The 17,955-nt window shown below is 48.6% G+C and overlaps 1 protein-coding gene across 1 annotated transcript in view; it reads left to right on the forward strand.

Annotated features, from left to right (window-relative positions):
* The window catches only part of Slit3 (slit guidance ligand 3), a 588,206-nt gene that overhangs the window by 462,386 nt on the left and 107,865 nt on the right, over positions 1–17,955 (forward strand). The window contains exons 9-11 of the mRNA XM_032913200.1: positions 686–827; positions 10,261–10,332; positions 15,591–15,662. Coding sequence (XP_032769091.1) covers positions 686–827; positions 10,261–10,332; positions 15,591–15,662 — 286 coding nt within the window. The remainder of the gene's footprint in view (positions 1–685; positions 828–10,260; positions 10,333–15,590; positions 15,663–17,955) is intronic.

Below are 17,955 nucleotides of genomic sequence, written 5' to 3' on the forward strand. Positions count from 1 at the left end.
TCATGGGGGTTCTTGGGGGTTCTCTAGATTCTGAATTGAATTGGAAGCAAAATCTATATATGTTTGGTCTTCAAAATAAACTTCTGAGATGCCATTTGCTTTGGCTTTTGATCACATTTAAATGAACACTGATTGTCAGCTCGAAGGAAATGACTCCAAAATAGAGGGTGACTTCCTCGCCTCTTGTCTAGTAAGTTTAATTTGGCTCTTCCATGGCCCAGTTGGATGTGGCCTGGTGTCACTTCTGGTCATTGTACACCATTGTATGTTTGGCCTCCTGCTTGGTTATAACAGCCAGCAACTCTTTTGCCCCAGAATAGAGGTCAGCATCCCATCACCAGATGTAAACAAAAATTCTGAAGTGCTGGGCACGAAGAGAAAGTGGTCTTTGTGTGTGTCCTTTGGATTCTGACCGCATGGTTCTGTGTGTGGTGCATGCTGGGAACTCCTCTTTCTGTAAAAGATGCAGCGTGGTGGGATAGTGAAGTGGGTGAGATGACCCGCAAACAGTGGGGTCAAGGCCGGAAGCTCTCTCATGTCTCCCTGAAGAGGGAGATGCTGGTTGATGGTAATTCACCAGATTGCCTGACGCCCGAGCTACATCCTTAGGAAGCCGATCAGGAGGCTCGACCCCAGGAGTCTCCTACCACGGACATGAGTTGACTGTTATGTTCTGACTCCACAGGTCCCCACTCAGAGGCTCCAGCCTGCAATGCCAACTCCCTCTCCTGCCCTTCTGCTTGCTCATGCAGTAATAACATTGTGGACTGCCGAGGGAAGGGACTGACAGAGATCCCTGCCAACCTGCCGGAGGGCATCGTGGAAATGTAAGTGCTCATGTGCCTTTCCTCAGCCCCTAGTTAGCTAACCCCTCCGACTCAGCGAGTCTCTCGGTGGACAGTCAGTATCTTGGGCTGTTAAGTAAGGCCATTATAGATACGAACTTCTTCTCTAGACTCCTGGGTTTTCTTCAGTCTAGTTATCAAGAGCATGGATGGGCTCAAGAATAGTCGGCAAGCTGCGGCCTGTTGGAAATCCACGTACCATCTATGTTACAAATCAAGTTTTATTGGTCCACATACATCCCCGTTTGTTGATACTGTCTTTTGCTGGTTCCTCAGGGCAGGATGGAGCAGTTATGATCAAGGACCATATGGCATACACAACCTCAAATGTATTCTGCCTGGTCCTCCTCAGAGAGCTGCCAGTCCCTGTACTGGGGTCAGACCATGTCCATATCCTGCACCTCCTGCACACCTTCTGTTTGGCATTTGGTAAACTAGTTCTCTGTATTGACATTGGCCTTCTCACTAACACCTGATCATTGGAATGTTACATTCAAGCGGATCGTCGTGAAAACCAAATGAAATGCTGTATGTAAGACACTGGAGCCTCAATACAGAGGCAAGGACTTTTCCAATGGGGGCGGGAGCAGAGAAACGGAAATGCTGGACTGGTTTCATAGCTCCTTATCATTTCATATGGGAATTGCATCCTTTAGATCTTCAGGTAAAGAGACAGGATTGTGTCTGTCCTGGCATGAGTACAGATGTGTTCATGTGGCTTAGCCTTGTCCATCTTCCCTGGTGAATTAGAAAACGGCCATTGTCCAGTTCTAGGACAAGAAGAGCATCAGTGAGCGTTGACCTCGTCAGCTCCTAGAAGCTCATGGTTGTATCTCCTATCTTTACCATTATGGAGGCTTCTAGGGGAACCAACATGGGATGGAATCCCTTAACAGGGAAATTGTAGATTCCCTTGCCTCTTGGCTATACCATCTCCTCCTCCCGCTCTGTCTCCGCCTCAGCCTCCCGTGTTCATAGGCTTCTGTTCTCAAGCCATTCTCACATGTGGTCACGTGTGTTTGCGGGGGGTTTGTCTGTGCTTGAGAGATAGACAAGCTGTCTGCTTCCGTGCCCTATATATTCTAGAGAGGTCAAATAATGAAATAACTCAAACGATGTGTTTAAAGGTAGATGGTAGGTGGGGGAAAGTGGAGCAAGGAACGGAGTTGAAGCAAGGGCAAGAAAAGAATCAAAGCGACTGTGAGTAAGATTGTTAGCGGTGGAGGTGAGGGCACTGTGCAAAGGCCCTAAGGTGCAAGTGTGTGGTATACCAGGAGGCCATTGTGACCGAAGCACAGAAAGCAAGAGGGAGGTAGCAGGAGCTAAGGGGAAGTGGGGCCTCACCATGGGCAGTTTAAGGACTTTGGTTGCTCTCTGGTTGGGATGAGAAGAAGCACGTGGCTCCCGAAAGTGGAGTCCTAGCTTGTTCCTCTTTCCTCTGCCTCGCCAGCTCTTCTCGGATTCTCTGACAGCCCCAGAGGGCGCAGGCCTGTCTGCACCACTCACTGCAGGCAGAGGCTAGTGAGTAGGGAAGGCTCTCTGCTATCCATGCTCTCTGAGGCCACCCACCCCACCCCAGCCCAGTCTGTCTCCCTCTTTTCCAGCTTCCTATCTGATCCCCAAGAGTGGACCTCACAGGTCAGCTCATCTCTCAAAGTTCAAAACGGCAGATGCCTACATTAAAAGTGAACCCTGGAGAAAAAAAAAGAAAAGAAAAAAGTGAACCCTGTATAGACCCGGGTGATTGGACTCTTGCCTGGACATTGACTATTAACACAGACGTTGACAGACTAGGATGTTAATATGAGACGGTTCCTGAGTTTTTTAACCATTAAAAGTTAAAGGTATCATGTCAAGAGCAATGGGATAGTTTTCTGCTTGAGCGAAACGGTCGTTGTGAAGCAGCCTCTAGACTTCCTCCTTACTATTGTTACCAAAACTGCTATTCTATCTTTACAAAATGGTGACTGCTGCAGATAGAATATATCTGCATGTTATACAATATATGCATGTACACTGTATAGATTGTCTTCTCTGTAAGGACCTAGCCTACAATATCAGAAAGTCCAGCAATGGACAACCTTGGCAAGGACTTTCCAAAGATAAACAACAACCATGGAGTGGTTATGACGGCATGCCCAGCAGTCCCCCATGCTATCTACCTCTGGCCTTGCCTTATAGCCACTGGCAAGTAACTTTTCTGAGCCTTGCTTCTCCCTCTTGAGAACTACGGAGGCCAACGGTACTTCCTCGGAGGCATGGGCGGCAAGACGCTTAGCCTTGCATCCAACACAGAGGATATACTGTCGGCAATAACCATAATTTCTTGCCCATAGCTGCTGCATTATTACCAATGCCTTTATTCTTAGTGGCAACAAGAGTTAGAAAACATGTCCTAGGAGGCACCTACTGAACAGGGCCCACCACGAAGACGGTCAGTTCTTTAAGAGTAACGGTCAAGAGAATCGATTGCAGAGGCTAGCCGCGCACATGGTGTGACTTGAACTTAGAGGAGCTCATCTTCATGCAAATATATGCAGACATGGTAATAAGGTTGCCCCTGCTTATTGGGCACCCACCGTCTACCAGATGGATCACACAGGACTTCTCTGGCTGAGCTGGCTTCCTCTGTGATGAGGCTGACTGAGAGAGAGAGAGAGAGAGAGAGAGAGAGAGAGAGAGAGAGAGAGAGAGAGAGAGATTAAAGCAGATGAATTAAGTCCCTGTGGTTCAGGGCGGTAGATGGAATGGTGATGTGTCAGAGAGAGCCTGAGGTGGTGAACACCAACAGTGCCCGTGCCCAGGCTTGGAGACCTGTTAGCCCAAAGTCTCTGAGGCAGCTAAACCTGTAACAGGGATAGAACACCAGCAGACGCAGGATCTGGAGAGGAAAGAGGAGCAGAGTTGAAACCGGAATGCACCTCAGCAGAAGAGGTGTGTTTGATTTATCAGCCCAGACACATCGGAACTTGGCCTTCTCTTTAATACCAAGGATTCTACCTCTTACCCATGGCCACTATAATCCAGATTTACATCTCCTCATTTAGGAATGCTTGGAGCCAGACTCCGCACTCCCTTCTCTCGGTCTGTAGCCATTGTGGATTCTTTTAAATCATCTTAACCTTGAGAAACAGTCCGTACTCCCGACATTTGGAAGGAGTGCCTATCTCTCATGCAAAGCAACCTGGCAGACTGTCTCAGATTTTTTTTTTTTCAGAGAAGTGTGTGCTGGTCTCCTCGCATGCCGGAGCCAATTCCTCTAAAAATAGCTTTCTTCCAGAAAACCCACAGTGAAAGGGTTTGCTGTAGATTTTCCTCGAAACTCAGCTCCCATCAAGGGCACTGTTCACGTAGCTCCCTGGTGTTTCTCTGAACGGGCTCCAGCCTCCAGCCAGGAAGGATTCAGGGAAGAACCAGAGGCCCACACACTTCTGGTCTTGGTCTGCAGACTTCCTTCTGTGCCTTCAAAAGCTCTAGAGAGAGAGCATCATACGAAGAGTACCTTCTGATTCCCAGCCCCGTCCTTCCCACATTTCCTCTGAATCCCTGTGTGAAGTCCTCTAGTGTCTTCTGTTCTTTGGAAGGAATCGTGATTTGATGGGGAAAGACTGGAGCTAGGCGTCAGCGTGGATCTGTAAGTGAACGTTCGGGAGGAACACAGAGCCCCAGTATCAGCCTCATCGCCAGCTGACACGAGGAGGCACTGGCTTAGATAGACTTGAAGCTTACCCAGGTTGTATAATTAAAAAACAAAATAACCAACCAACAGCCAGAACACTCTAGAAATCAGGCATCCTGGATACTTTAGTGTTACAAGCACCAGATTTCTGAGGCGCTGGCCTGAATGAGGGTGCAGATAGGGTAAGGGACGAAGAGCAAGGTGCTGGCAAAATGAAGAAACCGGTCAGGACAGAAGATGGTTCCGAGCCTTGGGGTCAACAGTCTTGCACTTGAATCCCACTTTTGTCTCTTACTTTGGGCACATTTCTTAACGTCACCTATCTGATTCAGGAGTCCCTGGTTAATGCCCGTTATAGTACCTGCCTAGAGGCTTCCCATGAGGATTAAGAAGCATAATACAGAAGACAGGTTAACACGGTGTTTGGAAGTTACCGAAGGCAGAATGTGAAAAACAAAACCCTATTTATACACACGCTAGCATGGTTTAGTCTCAAATTCCTACACTGTTCCTTTTTTTTTTTTCCTTAAGATTAAAAAGCGTCCTCTGGGGGCATCTGCACACGTGCATCTCGTAAGAAGAGCGAGGCTGGCGCTGTGCCTGCTCCTCCCTCTGTGGTCCAGAGGCAATGCCAGGTGTTCTGCAGACAGCCCATTAGAGATGGCATATGTCAGATTTGCCCACATTCCTCCTCTTTGCTGTGGACCGAACATGTGAATTAAGTGGAGGAGACCATACCTCAGGGCTAAGAGCAAAAGTAAAGAATGGGAGCGCAGGAGCCGAGCCCAGAGTACACCTTGAAAGGGGTTATCTTCAGTCCCAATCCAGGCATCGTCAAGCATCAAGAACTGAGCTTCCGGACTCTGGGTCCTTATGTGTTCTGCAAACAGACGCCTCAGGATAGCTTGGGAAACAAATAAACATGGGTTTCCTTCCTTCTCCCAGATCTGGGTATCCTAACGAGAGTTCCCAAGTCAAAGTGCTCAGGACACGACTCCGCCCATAAAGTGCCTGCTGCACACGTGAGGATCTAAATTTGGATCCTCACAAACCACATAAAAAGTAGGGGAAGGCTGTGTGTGCCTATACCCCCAGCCTGGGGGAGGAGCCAGACAGACAAATCCTGGAGCTCATTGGCCAGTCAACCTAGCCAGCTTCAGGTTCAATGAGGGACCCTGATTCAAAAAATAGAGGTGGGGCTCGATGGAGGAAGATACATTAACCTCCAAATGCATGTGCACACATAACACGTGCACGTGAGTATTCAAAAAGTTATTGAACTAGGGGTGTGGGGACTAAGAGCAGCGACAATTAAGACACTCTTTAACTAGCAAGGACTGAAAGAATAAAGGTAGTTTCTAAGCCCTGAGATAGGAGAGCCTAGAGTTAAGGAACCAGAAACCTGGGTCACAGCAGTCTGACTTCTATTCATCGGCTATGGATCCTAAGCAAAACGACTTCCGGGACCACTCCTCTAACACAGTATAACAGCACTGCTTGCTCCATGGCACCATAGACGGGAAAGGTGACATTCGAAAGTCCTTGATGTTCATGCTATTGCCATCGCTGTCAGTACCGTCAGCATCTCCACATGGCTGCAGCCTCCCCTTTCTAGGTTGACTTCTAGGCACACCCCCATAGCGCATATACCCCTGCATGCTCTCTGCCTTCATGGTGACTTATGGATTGCCAGGCATATATTGTGTTCAGTCACGTATTTGCAAATGACACCTCATTAGGGGAGCACCTGAAGAGCTAGGGCAGATCAGTACAGTGCGCAAACGGCTGAAATCCCCATCAGATGCTCCCTCTCTTTCTGCTGGTGCAGGAAGATGTTCGGATGTTTGATTTGTGTGTTTGTTTTTATGCTGGCTCTATTAAATCTGTTTGCAGCCTGAAGAGTGTTTGCCAGACAAAGCAAGACACATGTGCCAGTTATGAGAACCCCGAAACAGCTGTTGGCTTCAGACGTTCCCTGGAATGTGACAGATTTTGCTAATGCCGAGGCTTCTTTTTGTTCTTTACAACAAAGCAATTTAATTGGGAGGCTTGATCGTTGTCTCCTGGTTCCGAGCTGCAGGACTGGTGATGGGTGCAACCTCCTCAAGGTCCTTGCTCTGTGCGACGATGTGTCCATGTGCATCCACATGTACGCATGTGTGTCCTCCTGCTCCCCTGACAGGAGGGCCGTTTTTCCTGACAATGAGCTGGCAAAAAGAGTAAGGAGAATAAATGGTTCGCTAAAACCTAGTGATTGAGAGCCAGGGCTTTGGGGCCAGATGAACGTGGATTGAACCCCTGTTTTAGCCTCTCCTAACTGTGGACTAGTGTCTTTTGCCTCTTCGAGCTTCAGTTCTTTCATGTTTAAGGATAGAGCTCGGCGTGGCGGTACACACCATAACCCTACCGTATGAAAGGCTATATAGCAAGATGAGCATAAGTCCTAGTCCTGCCTGGGTTGCATAAGGAGATCGTGTCACAAAAGAAGGGGAGAGGTGGGAGGGAGGGAGAGAATGGAGGCAGCAGCAGTAACTTAGAGATGCGCCTCACAGATGTGTAAATATTAAGTTTGACAAGCCATGAAAGCGCAAAGCCCATTGCCTAACAATCTATATACTTGCTGCGTGTTAGTTCTCGATGTTACCCATACCTTTGCCCTTGCTAAGGGAAACGGGCTATTCACAACTACCCCCTCACCAAAGAGTTCTTGCTGTCCCCTGGGCATGCCATGCCTTTGACACTCCATTAAGGGTCCAGTGGAAGGCTGAGAAGTACAGATAAAGCCCCCTTCTCAGAGTAAGAACATCTGAGGAGTGCAGGCAGCATGCAAGCCAAGGTCTCTACCAGGCTTGATAGCCTAAACTTGGAGTAATTTGTTCTTTTGTTCAAGCCACATTTCCTTGCACTCCATATGCACATTATATATGTGGGGGTGGGGATACTTCCAGGAACCTCGTGAAACTCCTAATCCTCAGATGCTCACATCCATTATATAAAATGATTATAAGCTGTGAACAGCCTCCTGTATACTAAATATGCTTACGTAGCAACACTGAGTAGATGTTGGACTCTGTTGTTTTGGAAAGAATGGTCAGAGAGTCTATCCGTGTTGAATCAGATGCCTTTTCGTTAATATATTTTAAACACAGTTGGTTGAGTCCGTGAGTGGTGATCCCACAGATCCAGAGAGCCTGAAGACTATTCTTTTCCCATCTTTTCATCTCCGTCTCTGTCTTCCTCCAGCTTTGAGACCCTATCCACTGAGCACGGATATCCATGATGTCACGGGGCCAATGCCTCAGACTTTCCCATGACTTTCATAGATATGGGCAGGCAGTGTGACCGACAGACAGGAACAGGGTTCATTCATCCCGCCACTGACTAGCTCTGTTCTTTTCGACAAGCTTTTGATCCCTCGAGGTTTCCTCAGCCTTGTTTACAAATGGGCCAGTACAGCTTACCTCATAAGAGTAAGGGTTCTCAGAAATACCACACGTAAACGCCAGCAGGCCATGAATAATAATACTCTATAATAATGGTCTTGGTTATTATAGCAGTGAAATTGAATTCCGTGATGGGCCACCTTGAGCTCTGTCAACAGAGTCTTGAAGTCCTTGAGGTCTGGTGCCACATCCTGCTCACTGAAGCACTCCTCCCTCGGTGCTTGCCCAAGCGGAGGCTGGCAGATTGTAAACTGCACAGAGAGGTAACACAGCTCATCTCCAATGTTGCTTCACACAGATAGGCTTCAACCTACAGCAAGGAGCCACGGGTTTCTCCTGCGCAAAAGCAAAAAGGGTCACTATCCTTGTGGACAATGGTTCTCTCCAAAGGCAGCAAACTATAAACTCCCTTTCCTGAGTGGCAGGTGACTCACGGGATACCTGGAGAGCTTGTGTTGCCCCAGAGATCCACAGAGCTGTTGCCTTGGCTGAGAATTCCCTGCTGAACTCTCTACTCAGTTAGCAAATGTGAATGTCCTTGGAACGGCTGTCAAGGCATCCTCTGAGGGTGGCTGTATCCAGTAGCCCATGGTCCCACAGTCCCAGTGGCAAGCTTTGGTGACTCACCAGCCAGTCAGCCAACCCCGGGCCCCTGTCCAGCCTGTCTGTGACTGCCCTCCCCACCCCCTCCAGCAGGGCACAAAGACATTGCTAACAGACTGTGGCAGTCTCATTTGTAAACCGTGTTCATCCAGCAGCCAAGAATGATCAGCCCTGATGCTCTCTCTTCTCACCCGCCCTTCCTCTTTGGGCTCCCACTCATTCCCCCTCTTCCTTTTGCCTAGAGAGTGATTTGTCTGTGTTATGGGTAGGCCTGACAAACCATTCCACATTAGCAGCCGAGATGTTGTTTGAAATGGGAAAATTGCTGGCAAACTGCTCCATTAGCGGTTCCAGTAACAAATACTCCGTTCCCCCAATGAAGATGAGATCGTGGAGGCACAAATTAATACGACTGTCTCCCCCACTCTGCAGCAGGGATTACTCTTCAAGATGAATGGGTCCTCCCTGCCAGAAGTGTGCATCCACTAGACGTAGCCACTGAGGGAGCCAGTCCCTCCCCTCTCTCCCTCTGGTACCCCACAAGTTCCCTTCCAAGCATTCTCATTCATTCATTCATTCATTCTCTCTCTGTCTCTCTCTCTGCCTCTGTCTCTCTCTCTGTCTCTCTCTCTCTGTCTCTCTGTCTCTGTCTGTCTCTGTCTCTCTCTCTCTGTGTCTGTGTGTGTGTGTGTGTGTGTGTGTGTGCATTTTCTCAGCTGAGGGTTTGGGAGGCAGCCATGCCAAATGGAGAGTTGATGAAAAGATCTGCACCTTCGGGAGAAGGGAGATGGATGGGGATGAGATGCTAAGTCCTCAGCCTGGGCACGGGTGTCATTCATCATCTGTAATAGAGTGTCCCACCTGCTGCTCATGCCTGTTTCCCCCTACACCAGTTCTTAGTGGTGGGAAGGCATTTGAGAGATGACATAATAAAACTGGAAAAGCTCACCCAGTCCCCTTGGCCCCTTCTCTCCCCAGTTAAGTTCTGAGCTCTGAGAAGACTGCACCATGTCTTAACTCTTCCCCAGAGTCCTGAGAGTGGAAGTGTTCGAGAAAGTTCATGTAAAGTATGAGATACACTCTCCAGCAGCGACTCAGGGGTTCAGCCTGGGCCCTGAGACTTCCAGGACCTCAGGGAGCCAGTTTGAGGAGTGTCAGACTGAAAGCCTAGAGACTTCGTGGCTGTTTCTCACGACATTGAAACCGTTGAATGAAGCCAGCTGCTGACAGTTCTGTCCGTTAGCTGTGTGGTTGAGAGGTCACCCAAAGAGCGCCATGTTTGGGTGGCAGGGAATCACAGCTGTCCTGTGGTCCATCTCTTTCTTCCTTCTCTTCATGACGTCCCCCTTTTTCTCATCCCTGAGCTCTAGTTGCTTCCTACGACATTCTCTGAAGAACGGAGCTGTCTTCGAAGGCAGCTGACAGTAGCAAGTGTTAAAGCTCTTCGAAAGTCCTCTTCCCAGCTTTCTCCAGTAGCTCTTGGGCCTTTGGATGATGCTCTGTGGGCCAACAGCTGGACACTGTGGCTATTGCAGTGTTTGTCTTGCCTCACGTAACCAGGACGTGTGCCTTGTGCCCCTGTGCTAAGAGACAGCATCCTGTCCCCAAGGCCAGAGAATATAGCATCCCCTCCGTGGTCCCTTGTTGATATGTGGTTGACTAATTGACCCTTCTTCGCTCTCTCCTCCAGACGCCTAGAACAGAACTCCATCAAATCCATTCCTGCAGGAGCTTTCATCCAGTACAAAAAACTGAAGCGAATGTGAGTTTCCCTTGGGAAGAATTTATCAGAATGTTTCCAGGGGAGGGTGGTCGGGTAGAGGGCTTTACAGTGTGTAGTCGGCATCTCGCCCAATTGATAGATCACACCCACTGCTCTCAGACAGGTCTAGGCGGGTCTGAGACTTTGAGAAAGCCTTATATACCCATTGTAAGGTTTGTGAGCTCCCACAGAAGCTCTGACCAGAGAAAAGGGAAATTATTCTTGTGAGAGAGCACGTGAGTTGCCCCACCCCGACAGCCATGTCGGCCAACTTTAATGTCCTTGGCTTTGATGATATCTATCAACAGTCGCATGATAGCGGCTTCTCATTCTCCTGTATATCACTAACATCCCTACAACCATGCATACACTCATATAATTAATACTTAAATGAATGGCTGCCGTATGCCGGTATCGGAATGGAGCTATCAACAAAAATGGAAGTTACCTTCATGGAGGCTCTGCTTCAGTTGGGAGAGCACAGACAATAAGGAAATCAGTATCAGAAATGCATAAGCTATCCTAGGCTACAGTAAGGGCTGATGAAAGGCATGGAATTGGGCATGGTAGCTCACAGCCAATGAGGAGGAGTAATCGAGGGAAGGTTGGGAGTGAGGATTGTTAGTAAGAGAAGGTAAATGCTAGGTCACATGAGCACTTGAGACCACAGTAAAGCCTTTCCCTTCTAAATGGCACATGTCTTGGAGGTTATGCCCGACCTACGGACATATGGTTTAAAATCATAGTCACGTGAGTGACAGTTACTGATACCACACCCCCGACTGCATCACTCTGGTGATGCCAGCATGCTGTATCCTTCCAACCATGGCAGCCCAAGACTGTACTCCTGCACCATCCCTGCCATGGGGAATCATTCAGCAGGAAAGCATTTGAAAGTTCCTCAGAGGCAAAGGAGCCGTCGGATTGGGAATGACCCCATCACAGAGATTACAATTCTAGAGGGAGATCTCTCTTCTTCTCTCCTTGTTGGGAACCATTAGCCTCCCCTGGTACTCAGTCTGCTGTTCTCATCCCCCTGGAGACTGAGAGACGTGCACAGACTCCATCGTGTTTTTCCTTGCGTGCCAGGCATGTTCGCTGATTTCTCTGAACCGGGAAAAAGGGGTATGTGTCAGCAGGGTCCCCTGATTCCTTTCCTGTTAAAGAATAAATATGTCCGTGAAACAGTGGCATCAGGAGGCTAACCCCCAAGATCTTGGGAAGCCAACTTCCTGTCTCCCTGGAAAGCCAAAGCAAACAAGGTTTTTCTCTTAGTGTGATTCCAAAAGTGGAAAGCGGAGCATTGAGCCAGCTCAAACCACGGGCTCCTTCCCTCCCCTTGGCAGCATCCTTTCTAGAGGGGCTGCATAAATATAGGCCTTAATATTTAAAATCTCGGGTCATTAATCTCCTGGTGTCTCTGCTTGTCCGGCTCGCTCTCCGTGAACCCCCCACCCCCAATTCATTTTTAAAGCCCGGCTTGATTATGCAGCCAGATAGTAATTTTGGTGAAAAATGACAGGTTCAGTTACTGCCCTCAACCTATAGCTCCTGCATGATTTAAGCTACTGTTCTAATTTTTTTTTTTTTTTGTGAAGTCCAGGTAATTTAGAGCTTGGCTGTGTTTTACGGTCCCTTTTCCATGCTATTGGAGTCGCCACGATCGGCACATTCAAAATTCATAAGGCCTTATCAGTCATGGCCTGGAAAGTGAATTTAATTTTTGATCATTTCTGACGCTACCGGTGTTTAGTATGGTGGTAGGAGGGGAGGGGGAAATCTGGTTAAAGTTCCTTATTCAATAGAGCTTCAAAAATATAGACTGTTGTTTAACTGTGTGGGCAGTTGAGTCAGATGAGAATTGATTTCAGACCCTAATAATGACTTCCTCCTAGGTGACCATGAATAGTTTATGCTTAATATTTAACAGGAGGAAAGCCCTCCCCTCCCGTGACTGAACCCATCCTCATCTCGCTTTAAACACTAGAATTATCCGTGAATCATTAACTCTACTCCTATCCATCACAATAATCATGTAATGATCATCACAACACTAAAATAAACACTACCCGGGGGGGAAAACGCAGATCAATGGAGAGACAGGTACTGGAGACCGTTTTCCCGGTTTTATAGAGTTAAATTGCTGACAGCTCACACCTGAGGGCAGCTCTGCGCTGTTCTGCTAAAATTGTGCTTTAGGAGTTCTTTGAAGCCAAATATGGTCGAGGCCTATAATCCCAACTCAGGAGGTTGGAGCCTGTGGATGGTGAATTTGAGGCCAACCTGAAACCGTAGCCAGACCATATCTCAAAGCCAAACAAGTTCCTTCTTTCCGTGTGAATGCACAGGTTGTAAGATTTCCTAGTATCTTGCTCTCCTATTCCATGCCTGCCCCTTATATGGATTGGAATTTTCTCCCTCTGTTCCAGCCTGGGAAAGCCATTTTCTCTTCGTCAGAGCTCCATGGGTCTGAGTGTGTCCCAGAGTCCGATACATTTGTAGCATGACCCAGGGATCTCCCGCATGCACGTTTCTTATAGATTTAATAAATATACGAATTTATATTTTTCCGGTGCCCCTAACACCCAGATTAACAAATCAGACTCTGGGGTTTGAGCCCCAGCCAAGACAGACTGGCTGCTCTGTGTCCAGCGTTAGTGACGTCAGGAACAGCCTTGAGCTAAAGTCTGAAGATAGCGTTGTCCACTTCTTACCCAAATGCAGCTTGGGGTCTTTAACCTCCCGGGGTGGTTGGTTCTTCCTGCAGACTGACTTTTCTATAAGTCCCACTCAGGCTTACTTATACATCACGTACGTTACTTTCCTTAAGGACAGAGGGGGTTTCGTCCTGGTTCCCAGTTTGCAAGGATTCAGGTACTAGAGAGATAGCTCAGCAGTTCGGAGCACTGGCTTCTCTCACAAATGACCTGGATTAGATTCCTAGCACCCATGTGACCAGGAACCATCAGGGAATCTGACGCCCTCTTCTGGCCTCTGCACATACGTGGTGCATAAATAGATATGCAAGCAAAGCACCCATACACATTTTGTTTGTTTGTTTTGTAAAAAGAAAAACTGAAAGGGATGTAGCCCATCATGGTGGGAAAGACTTGGGGGTAGGGCTATAGCATGGCCATTTAAGTCAGTAGTCATGAAGCAAGGAGCAATGAATGCTAGCCACCCCTTGGACGTTAACCCTCTCCTGAAAGGCCTTCACAGACTCAACTGGAGGTGTGTCCAAATCCAGTCAGGTTAACCGTGGAGTTTAACCATCACATACATGAATCTAAATTTCCACCTCACAGAAGCAGTTAAGATAGGATGACTCTCTGAGGGCCAGGGTGGAGATGGGATGCTGGGGCCGGCGACGTCTAATTGTGAACTAAAATTCTAATTGTGAACTAAAACTCCAGTCTCTCCCCCACACAGCCAAGACTGAGATCTTTCCCAGTGGCTGAGGGACTTCCCATCTGCTAGAGGTCTGAGTACCATGCATGAGTAGACATCCCACAAGGAGAAAAAGTCAGAATGGGCCTCCGTTCTAATGTGAGCAGACCCTGTGTATTACTTTGAAATGCTTTGCTAGGGAGACGCCCTGAGGGTAAGCAAGATTAGGATAATCCGGGGTATCTGCTTGTTAAGACCCTTACACAAAAACGGAACGCTCAAGAAAAGCCCAGTGTAAGCTGACGAGTTCGCCAGCGCAATCTGGATTTGTTTGAGGCGATCTCGTCAGCTAAAGGGATAAACCAGACAGCTGTGCAGAAGGAGCCTTAACCTGGGGAATGGCGTTCAACGTTCAGGCTCTGGAAACAGGAGAGAAGGAAGCATGGCCTTTTCCTAGGCTGTTAGGCATAGGAGGGAGGGAGGGAAGACAAAGCTACTCCTTTTGTGGGAGTTTAAGAGGCTGGGCAGCTGGGTGTCTGGCCACCCGGAGGTCATCGGTTACCAGTCTCCTCAGATGCTCTTTCTTCTCAGTGTTCACTTGTCTCCGCCCTGTTGGCCTGTGAAGACCTCGGTCCTCCTTCTCCCACACAAAAGCAAGGACCCATTGATTTATTTGGTTGAGCGAAAGAAACTGGAGAGGTTTCTTGCCGCAGGAAATTGGTGCATCTCCCCTGCCAGTGACAGGAGCCCAAAGGCCAGCCCTGAGCTAATAACTCTGAGGAAAAGCAATCCCTGGCCACAAGGGCCATCAGCAGGAACCTGTGGCCCAGCTTTCCCTGGGATGCTGAAAGTCTACAGCAGAGGGCTCCCTGCACCTGCGAGACCAGGCTAGCTATTGCACCTGCAACTTCGAGACCAAGCTAAGCCACTGCCTGACCTTCAAGGCCAGGCTAGCCACTGCACCTGCCCCTTCAAGGCCAGGCTAGCCATCAGGTGCCCTGTGTTTAGAAGATCCTTCTAACACACAGTAGCCCTCTTAAACTCTGGATGTGTCATCTCGACGGGCTTGTTCCCAAACGAGGAGCATTCCCAGCCAGTGACAAGTCCACATCTCAAAGGCGTTCTCTGAGAGTCTTGTGATTTGTTTGTATCACAAGAAGCATCATCCTTGCTCAGAGACTCCTGCAGGTCGGGGATGAGGAATGACCGGGGAACTGAAATGTCACGGGTCTTAAAGGATGATAGTCACTGCTGGGGTACATGACCAGACAGGGATGCATAAAGAAACCTGGCATGGCCTTGGGTTGGGCGGGGCCCATGCTGCTTTGTCCCCTCTGTTAAATACCTGATAATGGCATCCAAGACCAAGCCTGTTTGTTTTTTTGTTTGCTTTGGGGGAGGTTGGTTGGAGCTTGGTCTGGTTTTGTTAGTTTTGTTTTGTTGAAACAGGGTGTCTATATAGCCCAGGCTGGCCTCCAGCTTCCCATCCTCCTGCCTCAGCCTCCAAAGTGCTGGGATCACAGGGCATCAGCATTCCCAGAATGCACAGCTTCTGGATATGCATTTACACCTAACCAGCAGGGACTGACATGCTCATACCCGTCTGCACCAGGCAAGACTTAGAAGGGCATTTCTTGGTCTTGCCCAGGAAGATATACAAAGACAGTGTATAGTACCCCAGGGCAGTGCAGTAGGAGAGGTGTTCTTTAAGTACTGCCCCCCACCCCGTGCTGTAAATAGATAAAACTGCTTGATTGATCAGTTGATCTGTACCAGATTTGAGGGGGCAGAAGTGCTGGGCTCATGCTTCAGGAAGAGCGTTATCACACCTGTGAGCAGTGTTCTCAGACTTTTCCCATTAATGTTTTCAGAGACATCAGCAAGAATCAGATATCAGACATTGCTCCAGATGCCTTCCAGGGCCTGAAATCACTCACGTCGCTGTAAGTGGGGCAGGGGTGGGAGGCGCGCCCGTATTTTTTTTCAGGAGGTGTTTATCAAGGCTTTACGTTGCCTTACACACTTGTGGCAATCTGGTAAAAGAAACAAATATTTCTTCGGGGGAAATTGATCTTGGGGAATATTTCTACAACTCACATGCATTATTTTTATTGATTAAGTGCCTAGCAGCTTTCCCAGTTATTGGCTTCTAATTCGAATGCGTCTTTGACTCTCACCTCACTCCCCCCTCCCACCTCATGCTGCACAGTGCTGTCTCGGGGGAGACCGGGTGGAGAGAATGGTAATGTATGTCTGAGCTGAGGGCTGTGGCTCACCTCCCCTCCTCTCCCAGCTCCTCCTCCCCCTTGTGTCTATGGTCTTGTCCAGGGAGAGCAGTATTTCCTTTTTCTGATTTTCTTGCTATTTCCAACCTAGCGATCATTGTTCAGAAAAGATTCACCCCATCCCATCTAGTTTCTTGGGCTTTTAAAGCCCTTATTTATTCCAGTACTGAGATTGGAAAAAGCAACCAAGCAAACAAGCAAACCTCACCCACCAAGGGCCACTAGACTCCCGGAAGTCGTAGGATTTGCCCTCGGTTCCTCGAGGCTCACTCAGGGGATAGGTGGCCCCTTGAGCTTTCTCTGCATGTTTTCCCAGGCAGAACGAAGATTCCCTTCCTTGCCTGACAGACTCGATGATTGACCTATCACAGTAATGACAATAAATGACAGCATTTACCGGATGCTGATGGTGACCAGGTACTCTTCTAGGAGTCTTACAGGGTGAACCCTCGCAAAAAAAAAAAAAAAAACACAGACCGTGGGATCTACTGTCCTGTATCTAAGTGCCCATCTGTAACCCTGGCACCTCACATTGTATTGGCCACATAGTGAGTAAAGAAAAGATTTGGGGCTGGGGAGAGAGATGACAGGGAATACAGTACTTAGCCCCTGAGTCAGGATCCCCAGCTCTGTCCACATAGGAACTGAAAGCGCAGAATTGTATGGCTCTAACCCAGCTCTGGGGTCAGAGGGCGGGGCTGGGTCTCAGGAGCTCATTGGTCACCCAGCCTAGCTGAAACCCGGAGCTCCAGGTTCGCCGAGAGACCCCAATGAAAAGCCATATAGAGGCTTCCACATGTCCACACAGGCGAGCAAACCTCCCCCTGACACCCCACCCCCTATAGACACATTCACCCGGCACGCATCACAGGAGGAAGGGACAAGAGATCGCATGCTCATTTAAATGAAAAAAAGAGAAAAAGACACTTATCTAAGAACACACTCATGAGTGTGAGAGGTGGGATCTGAGCCCAGTGTGTGGTCAGAATGTCTCTCCTGCTCTTCCTGCTTTGAGCATGCAGGTATAGCAGGAAGCACATAGCCTCCCATCCCCACTGAGCGGAGGCCGAGGACAGGAAGTCCCTGATTCAGCTGGTGTCTGCTGCCTGCCGAGTAAATTAGTTTCATTTATCGAATAGAACATCTGGCTGGGATATCAAAGACGGGGGGAGGGGGCGTGCGTGAGATTAGTGTCTGCTTATTGTGATGAGTGTCACAGAGTAGAGGAGACGCAGAGGGCCCCTGCCACCAGGATCTCATCCCAGCCTTTACATCCTCCCTTAGCCAAGATTTGGGAGCCGGGCTCAGGGAAGTGGGATGATTCTTGTCTTGCAGAAGAAATTGCCAAACAGGAAATTAGCAGCACCAACAGTGAACCTGGAGGTGTTACCAAGCATTAAGGGAAGCGCTTTTGTTTATCTGTCCCTCCATTTAGTAGATACCTGCTGTGTAAGGGAGCAGCAGGGTTGTAAGCATTGAAAATGTGACCCCCGGGAGCTTACTAGACCAGCCCCACCGGAGCTCACTCGAGAAGAAGGCAGTGTAGGGTTAAAGGGATGGAGAGCCTCTACACCAGGCCTGTTCTTTCTTCCAGTCAGTCAGTGGACACTCATTGTACTAGGCCTTGCTCTCTCTCCACTCTAGAGACCCAGCCATGGGTGCGCCCTATAACATCAAAGCATAAAAACGGAACCTAGAGGGGCTGGAGAAATGCCTCCTCCGCAGGTCAGAGCACTGGCTGCTCTTCCAGAGGACCAGGGTTCAATTCCCAGCACCTGACCGCTCACAACACACTGATTCTAGTCTCAGGAGATCTGGCATTCTCTTCAGGCCTTGTCAGGCACCGGGTGCACACATGGTGAGCAGATATTCAAGCAGGTGAACCACCCATTAACCATGTAAAATGATTAATAATAATAATAATAATTAAGCCTAAATAAATGTGTAAGTA

This window comes from Rattus rattus, chromosome 9 (genome assembly GCF_011064425.1).
Source record: "Rattus rattus isolate New Zealand chromosome 9, Rrattus_CSIRO_v1, whole genome shotgun sequence".
NCBI lineage: Eukaryota > Metazoa > Chordata > Mammalia > Rodentia > Muridae > Rattus > Rattus rattus.